The sequence below is a fragment of the Quercus lobata genome, chromosome 2 (assembly GCF_001633185.2).
Source record: "Quercus lobata isolate SW786 chromosome 2, ValleyOak3.0 Primary Assembly, whole genome shotgun sequence".
Taxonomy (NCBI): domain Eukaryota; kingdom Viridiplantae; phylum Streptophyta; class Magnoliopsida; order Fagales; family Fagaceae; genus Quercus; species Quercus lobata.
The window spans coordinates 3234323-3248114 of record NC_044905.1 but is presented as its reverse complement, the minus strand read 5'-3'; the positions used below and the strand labels follow the sequence as shown (position 1 = coordinate 3248114).

General features: G+C 34.9%; 1 protein-coding gene across 1 annotated transcript; it reads right to left on the bottom strand.

Moving 5' to 3' along the window:
- Nucleotides 1–1274: 1274 nt before the first annotated feature.
- Nucleotides 1275–5610, bottom strand: LOC115975323 (cytochrome P450 81C13-like). The gene is made up of 2 exons (XM_031096058.1): nucleotides 4650–5610; nucleotides 1275–1995 (listed from the first exon to the last, which is right to left on the bottom strand). The coding sequence occupies exons 1-2, from the start codon at nucleotides 5559–5561 to the stop codon at nucleotides 1375–1377; spliced, it is 1533 nt and encodes a 510-aa protein (XP_030951918.1). The 5' UTR covers nucleotides 5562–5610; the 3' UTR covers nucleotides 1275–1374.
- Nucleotides 5611–13792: the final 8182 nt, after the last annotated feature.

Below are 13792 nucleotides of genomic sequence, written 5' to 3'. Positions count from 1 at the left end.
TAACTGAGTTTGATGTGGGGTGGGGTGGGGTGGGGTGGGGTAGGGGGGGCAATTGCCCCTTCTCGACCCCCCTAGCTTCGCCCCTGAATTTGTAGGGACCAATAGTTTGGATTTTTACAAGAGGTAACCACAAGAGAGGAAGATCTTGTCTGCAAATAGAGAGGTGGATAAGAGATAAGTGTGGTTCTTTCACATCCATGTCATAAGAGAAAATCTTATCAACAACCAGAAAGTCTTTATCAATTATGAATCATGATGCATGTTTCATGGCCGATGTGTTCGATTAATGTCCCTGCAATGCATTGAATAATGAATGAAGCGTACCCCACCACCACAACCACCGAGCCAATCATACACAACCATCTCCTGCAAATATGCAAAGCATTTTTTTTTATTAAAATAAAAAAGGAATATCTGTTAAAAGCGGCATAATGCACTAGTGAAAGAGGAATTAAGCGCATCCCGTTTTATTTGAAAGTAACAAAAGCATTTCCTGCAAACATACATAGAATTTTTTTATATTAAAATAAAAAAGGAAGAAGAAGAAGAGGAAACTAGAAAGGGTCCATCAAAAAGGCATATATGTTAAAAGCTGCATAATACACTAGTGAAAGAGGAAATACACTAGTGAAAGTGGAATCAATCGTGTCCCATTTTATTTGAAAGTAACAAAAGCATCTCCTGTAAATTTGCAAAGCATTTTTTTTTCATATTAAAATAAAAAAGAAAGAAGAAGAAGAAGAAACTAGAAAGAGTCCATCAAAAAGGAATATATGTTAACAGCTACATAATGCACTAGTGAAAGAGGAATCAGGCACATCCCATTTCATTTGAAAATAACAAAAACTAATAAATAAATACCTCTTTAATTAAATGTTATATAATTTTCCAAAGAAAAAAAAAAAACAGATCGATTGCAATAAAAATTTCAACCTTAATTAATGCACTTTGACACTTGTTACCTGGACCTATATAAAATAGGGTGTTTTATATTATCCGTCTCCAAATCATTGCTACATGTATCTTCTTCCACATATAGAAAACAATAAAAATTTTGTATATTTTTTCATAAAAATGAAATAAATAAATAAAAAACGTTCAAAAATAAAAGTTAAATATTATATAAAATCTTTGAGATTACAATCTCATAATTAATTCCCTCCAAAAATGGCCGTATCATGAGTGGGCGGAAGAGAAAATGAAGAAAGAGAGCAAAAACCTAAATTTTACACCCTAGTTTTGTCCCATCCATCTATTATCATAAGAGAGTTTTATTACAATCTCAATAAATTCAATCCACAAACACAAGGGAGGTGGGGGGAGATGGGAACAAAAGAAAGGAAGTTTATCACCATGAATAACATAGAATATTAATCACAGTTGAGAGAGGATGTTAGTCATGGAATGGCATGGACTGCAAATAGCCTCCAAAGGCTCAGCCTTCGACAGAAGAAATCCTAAACTTGGGTTCATGTCCACCATCTCCTTCCCAACCCTTTCCCAATCAAAACACTGAATGAGTGCACCCAATGCCAATGATAGTACCCGCAAGCCCGTGCTAGAACCAGGGCATGCCCTCCTCATCATGCCAAATGGAATATATTTGAACCCTTCTCTTTCCTCATCGATAGCTTCAAATCTCTCTGGCTTGAACCTAGTGGGTTCCTCCCACAGCTTGGGATTCCTATGCATGAACCATGCATTCACCAACAAAATTGTCCCTCGTGGTACATGAAATCCCCCCACAGTGCAATCTTTTGAGGAAAAATGTGGTAATAAAAGTGGTTGTGGAGGATACAGTCTAAGTGTCTCATTGATGACACAACGAAGATAGGGAAGTTTGGCAAAATCTGAGTCATCAAGCAAGCGCCCACTTCCAACCTGGTTATCAATCTCTACTTTAACCTTCTGCAATACCTCTGGATGATTAAGAAGAAGTGACATTGCCCATTCCATGGTCGTTGCTGTTGTATCCGTTCCCGCAACAAACATAGTCTGAAGAACACTCAAGTAATGTTAGAATAAATTTTGAAAGAAAAGTTTGAAACACTTCTTACCAATCTGAAGGTGTATCTAGTTCTACATTATTTAAATTTTCAAATATAATGTGACAATGTGTAAAACATTAAATTAAGAAAATAAAATCTTACCCCTAAAATGGATTGCTTTATTAAGCTTTATAAAGAAAGTTATCCCATTTCAATAAAAGCAAAGCTACATACACAACAAAATATCATAACATTTTTAAATTAGTCTACCATCTCAAACATGGGTCCACCACAATAATTAGAATAATATTACAGTCACAAACTATTTTACAACATTTTTACAAATTATTGATGTGACAAATTTTTATTAGTTCTAATATGAGTCCACCACTAACATCACATTTATGTTTACCAATAATTATTTGAAAATTACTACTGTAAGGACTCAATTTGTAACGACCCAAAATGATACTGGGTTCGCACGTAAAAAGACTCAAACAATATCATTTGTAGAGCGTGGGTTTGAAAGGCTAGGCCTTGGTCACCGGACGGTGGTTAGTCGTGGTATTCATACAGAATTAAACCGTGTTCGCTCGAGGAGTCTTTCTCCTTGAGGCGGTCTGGGAGGCTCTGGTTCTTGGCCTTTTTTCCCAGCCCCCATTTTCTTGGCGCATCAACCTTTACATTATATAGCCCTTCTTGGTTGATCCTAGCCTTCCACTTGTTGATCAGGCAGGTGCCTACTTAAGTACCCGTACTATCAGCTGCCTCCCCTTACTTTTTGTTAGTTGCGATGACCGAAGTCACCCTGTTCAGGCGTCTTTTTTCATTAATATGATTAGGACGTTTGCGGGCGCATTTAATGCGGAGGGGATGTATTTACCTTGAACCAGTTCCGCACCGTACCCCCCACGTGGGTCCCATTCTACTCGCCTATTTTTCAGGGGACTTTTTGGGGGCAGCCTTCAATGAGATGTTGCTCTTCCCTTTGAAGTCTTGGAATGCCGAGGACAGGGTCATTTTCGGCTGTGCCCCCAGGCATTTCGGCCTTTCCCTATTCGTCCTCGGCAAATACCTTCCTCGGCACGGGCCCTAGGCCCTAATAGAGCGTAGACCGGATCATAAGTTCTCTGGCCCCACAACTACAGTTACAAACTATTTTACAATATTTTTACAAATTATTGATGTGACAAATTCTTATTAATTCTAATATGGGTCCACCACTAACATCACATTTATGTTTACCAATAATTATTTGAAAATTATTAAAGCCACATCAGCAGTTTGTAAAAATATTGTAAATTGGTTTGTGTCTGTAACATTACTCCAATAATTAATTAAAATTTTCTAATTACCCATGCATGAAGTAGTTGACTAATTTAGGTGTATATTGTAAAATTGTTGAGAATTTTTGTTGTGTCATTAATTAGAATAACTGACTGCAATTTTATCTTAAGTGTGTGTGTATAGAAACCTTCCCCCCTACTTGTTTTACAATACTTTCACTAAATAAACAATCAACAATGACATCAACCAAACATAGATCTTTTTGGCCTTGGATATATATTGTACCCATACTAGTTATCGTTCTACTAAAACATCTAAATAATTATTTTGATTCATGTTAAAGTTTATATTAAATATTATAAATTTAAATATGAATTCAATATCAAATTGTTTAAAATTTTAAATAATATAACATTAGTACTGTTTCAACTTTTAAAACGTCATACTATAGGTCTATTTGAATACCGCTTATTTTATTGAAACTGAAAATTTATTACTGAAAGTATTATAGATAAAGGTAAAATTGTTAACTAATTTAGGTGTATATTGTAAAATTGTTGAGAATTTTTGTTGTGTCCTTAATTAGAATAATTGACTGCAATTTTATCTTAAGTGTGTGTGTATAGAAACCTTCCCCCCTACTTGTTTTACAATACTTTCACTAAATAAAAAATCAACAATGACATCCAAATGCATTATAAGTTTCATTTAATAAAAATTTGGAAAGTTTAAGTTTTATTTAGAGGATAATTAATGTTAAATAATGAATTAATGGGAAAAATGAAGAAGAATGAACCAAACATAGATCTTTTTGGCCTTGGATATATATTGTACCCATACTAGTTATCGTTCTACTAAAACATCTAAATAATTATTTTGATTCATGTTAAAGTTTATATTAAATATTATAAATTTAAATATGTATTCAATATCAAATTGTTTAAAATTTTAAATAATATAACATTAGTACTGTTTCAACTTTTAAAACGTCATACTATAGGTCTGTTTGGATACCGCTTATTTTATTGAAACTGAAAATTTATTACTGAAAGTACTATAGATAAAGGTAAAAGTTAGTTGAAATAGTACAGTGAGACTCATGAATAGTACCAAAAAGTGCAGTAGAACTTATAAATAGTAGCAAAAATAAGCTGAATAGTGAAATAATTTTCATTTATAATTTGTATCCAAACAGAGGCTATTTATTAAAAATAAAATACTTTTAAAAGACAAAACAAAATAGTACTAAACTACTAATTAGTATATTTATTTATTACATTATTGATATGCATATCAATAATATAATAAATAAATATACTAATTAGTAGTTTAGAACTATAATATAATAAATAAAATGTTTTCCTATTAACTTACCAATAGGATGCTTTTGATGACATTATCTGAATAGAACTCAGGTTCTGATTCCCGGAGATGCACCAGAGTTTCAATCAGTGTTCCCTTTGTTTCCACATCCACAATGGTGGCGTTATTCAAAGAACTGGTTTTCTTTTGCTTTATCTCGTCTATCAAATGCCCTAATACTTCATCTCTCTTCCTCTGCAACCTTATCATATCCTTCTCCAACCCTTTGTAACCAATCCACCTTAAAACTGGAAAGAAATCACACATATTCATTGCCAAATCTGCAAAGAAATTCTCCTTGAAATCTTTGAGAAGTTCTTTGCCCACATCCATGCTTTCAACCTCTTTTCCAACGCATGGCTTGCCAGTAACTATCCTCATTATTATATTGGACACCAAAAGTGAGAACAAATACCTCAACTCCACCTTTTGGGGTTCTATGTTTGAAACTTTATATAGTTGGCCGAGAAGAGAGTGAACTTCTTCTTCTCTAATGATAGAAGACTTTTGAAGGCTGATATGAGAGAACACCTCAACAGAAGCAAAACGTCGAATGTTTCTCCACAAGTTGCCATATGGAGCCCAAACTGGAGCTGTTGAGTTGTAAGTAAAATGCTTCCCAGCCATGGTGGGGGGTCGATTTGCAAAAACTATGTCATTCTTGGTTAAGCACTCTTCAACAATGGAAGGAGAAGATACAACGAGGATAGGCCTTGAACCAAATTTAAGATAAAGGATTGGACCGTATTGTAAGGTTAAGGTCTCCACCGTTTTATAGAGTGGTGGTTTGAGAAGGTGGAGGTGGCCGATTATTGGTAGAGAATATGGACTTGGGGGTAAATTTTTGTTACGGTTGTTTGAAAGTTTGATAATAATGAAAATGATAGAGAGGAGCAAAGCAAGGTAGCAATATAAGTTTTCCATGGCGAAAGCAGCAAAGTAGCTCACGAGTGAGAGTTTGCCAAGAGGGAAAGAAATATATAATGTCGACTCACATGATTAAATGATGTTTAACCAATCATTAAAATAATAATAAAATTATAAATTAAAATTATAAAAAATAAAATAAAAAATAAAAAAAGTATACCCTATTACACACATTATTCTTACACACACATGGAATACACAAATTCAGTACATTTCAAGCAAGTATAAGAATGAGTATAATATGGTGTGTGTACTATTATTTTCCCTTATAAATAATGTGGTGTCCTTGTAAATTTTTTTGAAATAATACTTTTAGTAATTTTAACATTTTCATTGTCGTAGACCCTATTACACACCGCTGGTTTTCATTGCTAAGACCCATTTAGAGCATTCACATCAGTCCATGTATAAGTGTGTATAATAGAAAAAATGCTCAAATTTACACATTTTTGTTCAAAAATAGCCCACATCAGTCCGTTTAAAATCTTGCAAAATCTTCTAAAATTATCAACGAGCTACAGTAACCGTGCAAATATGCACGGCTACTGTAGCATGTGTAAATCAATATTTTATATTATTTTCTCTCTCACCGGTCTGAGCTCTCTCTTCTTTCTCATTTCACTCTCTCTCTCCCCCTTTCCCTCTCTTCATCTAAAAAAGCAGAGCCGATCAACCATCCACCTGCCACCACAATCCAGTACCACCCCACCACCACCATTACAACACATAATATTCCAGCCAAAAAATCAATGGAAAATCAAACCAAAAATCAACAGAAAATGGAACCCAAAATCAATAAAAAAAATCAAACCAAAACTCACGCCCCAGCTGCTATCGCCGCTACCATGGAAGCTTGGGTGGAGTGTTCGCTGCTACCATGAGAGAGTGAAGATTTGGACCACTGTTTGTGGCAGTGTTGCAGCTAATCTTTAGAGTTAGAGATGAGAAGCTTGGGCCACGGAGAAGAGAGAGTGCTGTTCTGATATTGGGGTAGTAGGTAATGGGTAGGTGGGAAAGATAAATAATAAAATAATAATAATAAATGATTATTTAAAGAAAGATTAGTGTATAATAGATGAACTGATGTGGGTGTTTTGTAAAAGTGATGGTGTAAAATAGAAAAAGTAGGTTTTTTTGTGTAAAATAGATGAAATTTTTACACATACTGATGTGAATGCTCTTACGGGCCTAATTTCCACCACATCCACTGGATGAGCAAGAAAATTTATTCCCATTTACTTTAAAATTTAAAACATATTCTCAAAACTAATTATTTTTTGTCTTAAAAGTCTAAAGAGGCACCTCCGTGCACGTGCAAATACCGCTTTTAGTCAGTAAATTAACTTGTCTGATGAGGTTCGAATATGTTTCTTTTATAATTGATGTCAATAAAAGTGATGAAATAATTGTGTGAGTTCCTGTAAGGGTCTGGATTAGGTCAAGTGCACTAGATCCAGTCAAATTGTAACACGTATCCAAAAATGAACATGTGTCACTATCTTAACGGATCCAGTGCCATTGGACACTGAACCCAAACTGCTCCCTTCCTATGAAACATGTGGAAAATTGGTATCTTTTACACTCAAACTCACCGATATATACACATATAGAAGAGAGATACACTTGATTATCAAAGTAAAATAGAATGGCAAAGGAATTGAAGAGGAAAGAACTTTTTTTGTATTCTTATTTTTCCTCTTCACCTTGGCTTGAAATGGAAGAAAATATGGATATCTTACACTGTTACGCCATATATACTATCTTAATTTCTATGGTAACCTAATCGTTTCTCTTTTGCTATGAAAACATTTGTTTATACTAATAGGATTTTATTAACTTGTGTCCTTAGGGCATACATTAATCAGACCCATACTAATATAAAAGTGGAGGGATGGGTATAGAAGTACAGGTACTATAACTTTGTGGAAGTTTGCTGGTGACCTACCATGTAGTCTTAATTTTGTTTTGCTTACCAACTTCTGGCATTGCTAATATTTTTACTACCCCGGCTAATAAATATATAAAGCTCCAGCGCATTCCTTTTGTTCTTAATTAATTTGTCTAATACCTATCTGGAACAAGGTAGAACTTGGATATAGCTCCATGTGTAGACTTTTTTTTTTTCTATAAGAAAGATTTAAGTTGACTCACCCACAAATACATATATAATATATTCCTCATGTTTAGAATAGCGTGAGGGAATGCATATCTATGACTTAATGCTACTTGACAAAAGATTGTTTGTAGCCATTCCAGTTGTATTTGGGGATATGCATTAAGCAATTTCTCATATCTTTACCCGGAGTGAATTGTAACATACATGAGAAAATTGCTTTACTGATTTTCTTATTGGGAAAAGGAAAAAGGAAAAATGCTACTTGTCACTAATCAAGTGTTATTGTTTGGGGGATATTTTGGGAATTTTGGGCATTTTAGGGGTGGGGGGGGGTGGGTGTTGGTTGTTTTGGACATTTAAGGAGTATTTTGGTAAACTTGGATATTTCATAGGGTATTTTGGTAATTTTGAGGTCATGAGAGTATTTAGGTCATTTTAAGTTAAATGGGCAAGTCACTAGCGTAAATGGATTGGATGAATAATGGATATTTAATTTATATTTGAATGAGTAGTAAAAGAATAATTATGTACCCGATCCATTTATTACTTAGCTCAAAATCCGCCCAATTGCCACCCCTATTATACAATATTAAATTACATAACTTCATTCAATGTTTTGATGAGGAAAAGGTTAGGAAGAAGATAGCGGAAATAAGCTCAAGTTTGGGATTTATTATGTCAAACTGTCCAAGGTTAAGAGGCTTCGACATAAGCAATACATAGAATGTTTCTGTAGAAAAATCAACATCCATCATGATTTATATTATTGAGACTCAACCGTGGTGTTTGTTACGAGAACAAAACACACAACATCCACAATCTAAATATTTTGATGAAATTGATGAGAAATAAGAAGAGAGATATTATCTTTGAATTGTTCTTTACAACACCACACATAAGTAAAAAATTCTTCACAAGGTCATTTGGAGCCCAAACCGGAGTTGTTGAATTGATTGTCAGTAAAATACTCACCAGCCATTGTGGGGGACAATTTGCAAATACTATGTCATTCTTAATTAAGCATTCTTCAACAGCGGAAGGAGAAGACAGAACAAGGATAGACCGTGAACCAAATTTAAGATAAAGGATTGGACCGTATTGTAATGATAAGGTCTGTACTATTTTATAGAGTGTCTGTTTAGGGAGGTGGAGGTGGCCGATTATTGGTAGGGAAAATGGACTTGGTGGTAAATTTTTGTTATGGTGGTTTAGAAGTTTGATATTAATGAAAATGGTGAGGAAGAACAAAGCAAGGTAGCAATATAATAAGTTTTCCATGGCGAATCTGCAAATTGTAGTTCACAAATGAGACTGAGGGACAGAGGGAAAGCGAGATTTAGCTAGCGTGGACTAGTCAAATGATTCATTGATGTTCATGCGATAAGTCATATCAATCATCCGTTTGGAATGAACTGAAAAATTCAACTTATATACACTTTTAGGCTTTAACCTATTTTTTATCAGTAAAAAATTTTTAGTTTCAGTTAAATAAACTGTTTCCAAACAAACACCAAATATCAACTATTTTTATCTAGATGTTGTGTGCTGTTAAGAGTATTGCCTAATGTTCCATGCAATGAAAGGACACCACCAGAATAACTGGGGAAAAGTTAACTGATGAGATTGATTTAGGAAATTATTTTAAAAAGCTTTTATAGAAAAAGAATAAATAATTGATTATTTTTATAATTAATTTATTAATAAATACCATAATTGCCCATTAACATGACCCAATCCTTATCATTACAAGAGTTAGAGAATGTTTGGTACACTGAATGAGGGTTATGATAGGAATTGTAATCTTTATTACTAGAAATAAAATGTGTTGTAATATAATAACTAAACATATTCATAAGTTTGGTTGTGAGTTATAAAATTAAAATAAAACTGGAGATTTATTTTAGGAAATATCTCAATCATACAATTATATCTCCTTAAAAATTGTTATTTTTTAAACTTAAGAGATATATGTATTATTTTTCACGATTTTTTATTTTTATAATCGTTAGATGTATATGGAAGGTTTGTTTATTTGGAAATATATTAAGTTTTGAAATTATTGCACTTACTAAATAATAGCTAATACAACCATTTTAAAGATGAATAGTTATTCCCCATTTTGAAGAATAACTATTCATAAGGAATGACTATTCCTCATAATAAAAATATAACCAAACTAAAAAATAATTAAACAATAGTAATAATTATTACATTACAATGTTTATTACAGTCTACCAAACATGCTCTTAGTGTTGTAAGTCTTATCTTCTCACTCCCTCCTTCCCCATCCCCTATGTCTTATGTCTATATTATCTCCAAAATAATAATAATAATAATAATAGAAAAAAATGGTGTGGACTCAATGATTCAATGATGTTTATGCAATGACAATAAGTCATATCAACTATTATCATAAGTATTGTGTCTCATTCAAGTGTTATCGAATTTTCCATATATGAAAGTGACGTGTCACCAATATTCTAATAAAAAAAGTAATTGATTTTTTTTTTAATATTTTTTATGTGATAATCAATTTGTAAGTTTTTTATTTAGTAAATTGTGCAGAAGTTTTAAAAAACATTTTCATTGTCATAACATTGAGGCAGGGGAAGGAGGTGTGATCAGGAATCATGAAGGGGAGTGGATGAAAGGCTATGCCAGGCCTCTTGGCTGCACCAACAGTTGCATGGCAGAACTTTGGGTCTTAAGAGATGGCTTGATTTTGGCCAAAGAGATGGGACTAAATAATCTTATTATTGAACTCGATGCCTTAAGCGTAGTGTTGCTCATGAACAATAATACTGCTAATATGTTAATGGAATCATTGTTGACTGATTGCAAGAACCTGGTGAGGGCAATACCCAACAAGCAAATAATTCATTTCTATCGAGAAGCCAATCAATGCGCTGATGCGTTGACCAAGTTGGGAGCAAGTAGTTTATCTTCTTTTGTTGTATTTTTGAATCCACCGTCTGTGGTGGAAAGAATCATAGCTTATGATAAAACTAATTTGTACTGTAACAAACTAGTTAATTCTTAGTTTAATGCAATATCCAGGGTTGACCCCAAAAAAAAAAAAAAAAAAACATTGAGACATGGTATCCATACAGCCAATTATTTTTCATTGCTAGGACCCATTCACGGGCCTAACTTTCCACCTTCGGCTGTCTGAGGAAGAAAGAGCTTATTCCCGATAACATTAAAAATATGCATATAGACAATAATTAGTTTTTGTCCTAGTTAAAATTTAAAATGACACACCTCCATGCCCATGCCAATGCCGCTGGTAGTCAGTAAACATGTCTGATCAGCTGGTAGCTAGCAAACATGTCTGACACACCTCCATGCCCGTGACAAAAATTTTCGTCTTTTTTTCCCTAGTAAGTTATAATTGATGTTTATAAAGTGGTGAATTAATGATGTTAGGTGATGTGAAAGTAATATTACTTCAAAATATATGGAAAAATTTGTGCAAAAATTGTCTTTAATTTAGCATGTTGGAAATTGGTAAGACTTCTCACACTCAAACTCACAAACACTCATATACCACTCACAAGTCACAATAGAAGAAACTCACTCTCAAAGTAAAATAGAATGGAGAGGGAAGAGGAAGATTTTTTTTTTTTTTTTTTTTTTTTGGTGTTATTATTTCTCTTCCACACTCTTGGATTGAAATGGAAGAAAATATGAATATCTTACACCATACTATCTTAATTTCTACCGTATTAAATTGCATAACTTCATTCAATGCTTTGAATTTTTTTTATTTATAATTCAATAGATATTAGGGCATAGGGTGGGAGATTTGAACCATAAATATTTTTGTTGGAAGCACCAAGAAGTATCAGTTGAGTTACAAAATTATTGGCATTCAATACTTTGATTGGAAAAAAGTTGGGAAGAAAATAGCAAGTATGAAACCAGGCTTGGGATTTCTTATGTCAAACTGTCAAAGGTTAAGCCTTTGGAGGCAGTTTGTGCCTTGTGGTGCATGCCCTACCATTACTAACATCCTCTCTCAACTTTGATCACGATTGTGCATAATTTATGGTGATAAGGTTACTTTCTTTTGTCTAGAACTAGCCCCAGCTTAATTTTCCCACATAATATTTCAATCCTTTGCTTTTATCTTCTTCTTCTTTTATTCTTTTCATTTTTCATTTTCGGCTTATTGAATTTATTGAAGTTGTAATAAAATTTTCACTTATCAATAATTTTGGATGTGTCAAAACTTGTGTGCAAAATTTTGGTTATGCTCCCCATTTAGAATAACTTGTTATATCCCTACTTTTTTTTCTTTGTTGATATAATTCATTAGTTGGGGGAAGAATATTTGAATTGTGGACTAGTCTATTGAAAATATTAAGAAATGTCAATTGAATTACAAAACCCGTGGCTTGTAACATCTCTAAATTATAGTAGAATTTAAAATAAAATGTCAACTGTAGTTGCACGATTTTCCTGGCCCAAATTCGATTGATCAGGCCCTGGCCCAAAGCGCAACCCACAATAAATATTTGTAGAGGATGGGTCAAAGAACTTGGTCTCAGTGAGTCTATTCGGTCTGATACATGGACAACATTGTTGCAGAAAATAAAAACACCAGAATGGATCTCTCACGTATAAGTTTATTTCTTTAGTTCCTCATACAGAATTTTTCGTCCCCTTCTCTAAGGGACTCCACTACATTATATAGTTCCCTTCTCTCATCTCAACCCTACACTTGTTGACTATCTAAGCACCTACTTGAGTGGCTGTCCCATCAGACGCCTTCATCTCTCCCCATGTGAGTTGCAGAAGCCAAGGCGGTACTGTTCAGGAGTCATTTCCTCATTAATGCGGCCAAGAGGGTGGTTGGGGCGCAATTAATGTGGTGGTAGCTCTCCATGGGATATTTTGGATTTTATTCATTTTATATGTTGGGAGGATGAACTGAAGTGGCTGGGGAGAGTTCCTCGTCTGGGCTTCGTGATGTCCGAGGAGAAGTTACTCCTCGGACAGGTTTCCTTGGCGTTTATTGGGATTGAGTAATGCTTCATACGTGGTTTCTCTTCGGACAGGATGCTCCTCGGACGGGCCTGAATTTGGAATAGCCCATTATTTCTGGGCCGGGCCCCACATTAGCCCCTCAAAACTCCGGTTTCTATCTCCCTCCGAGGAGGAAAAAATGGGGTTTTGATATTTGGGAGAGGGTGGAAATAAGGAGAGCGTATGGCGCGCGTGCGAACCGTTACTTTTTGACGCGCCACAATTTACGAGGCGCGGTCATTAACTTCTGGAGGCGTTATGTTCCCTCATCCAACGGTGTGGCGTAGATCGAACGGCCATCGTTTTTTTTCTCGTATTTTTAGGCAGGAGCGATTTTTTCTCTCTCCTCCTGGCTATTTAAGACGTCAGAGGGGTTCAGTTCCTTCTTTTTATCTGCGTTTCATAAACCTTAGAGGCTTCCAGAGAACTCCATCGAACCCCAGAGATACACGAACACTTGCGACCGTTACGCCATCGTAACCGTTTTTGTGAAGCGTTTCGTCCACGAGAGATTCCCAGGCGCCTCATTGAACGTTTTGTGAAGGTACCAGTACATTTCGTTCATCTTGCTGTTTCAATTTCATCCTCGGACTCTACTTTTTTTTTCTGAGTCTTTACTTTTGTTCCCCGGTTCAGTCCAGATGGGTAGATTTGAGAAATTAGTAAACACCCCCGCCGCTATGGAGGCCTTTAGGGCTAAATATCACATTCCCCCGGGGGTTGGGCTGCGGTACTGTCCTCTTGAAGGAATATTGACAGATAGGCGTGAGGGAGAAGTCGTTATCCCCATGATTGCTTTCATAGAGGGAGGGATGACACTTCCCATGCGTAGGATTACAAGGGAGTACTTGTTCAACCATAGGTTGACGCCGTACCAGTGTGCCCCGAATATGTTCAAGATACTAGGCTGTGTAGATGTCTTAAACGAGCGGATGAATCTAGGCCTTACTTGGCACGATGTGGCTTATCTGTACGAATGTCATCGCCTCGGGGATGAGGGGTATTATCTTAAATCCCGGAACGAGGACGTTAGGTTAATCTCTTGTCTCCCAATATCCAATAAGACAGTGAAGAATGATTTCCT

What these genes read in the sequence shown, in the direction of transcription:
- LOC115975323 (XM_031096058.1), bottom strand. Translation starts at nt 5,561, where the DNA reads ATGGAAAACTTATATTGCTACCTTGCTTTGCTCCTCTCTATCATTTTC. An exon ending in TCATCAAAAGCATCCTATTG is followed by an intron (nt 1,996 to 4,649) that starts GTAAGTTAATAG and finishes AGTGTTCTTCAG; the next exon opens with ACTATGTTTGTTGCGGGAAC.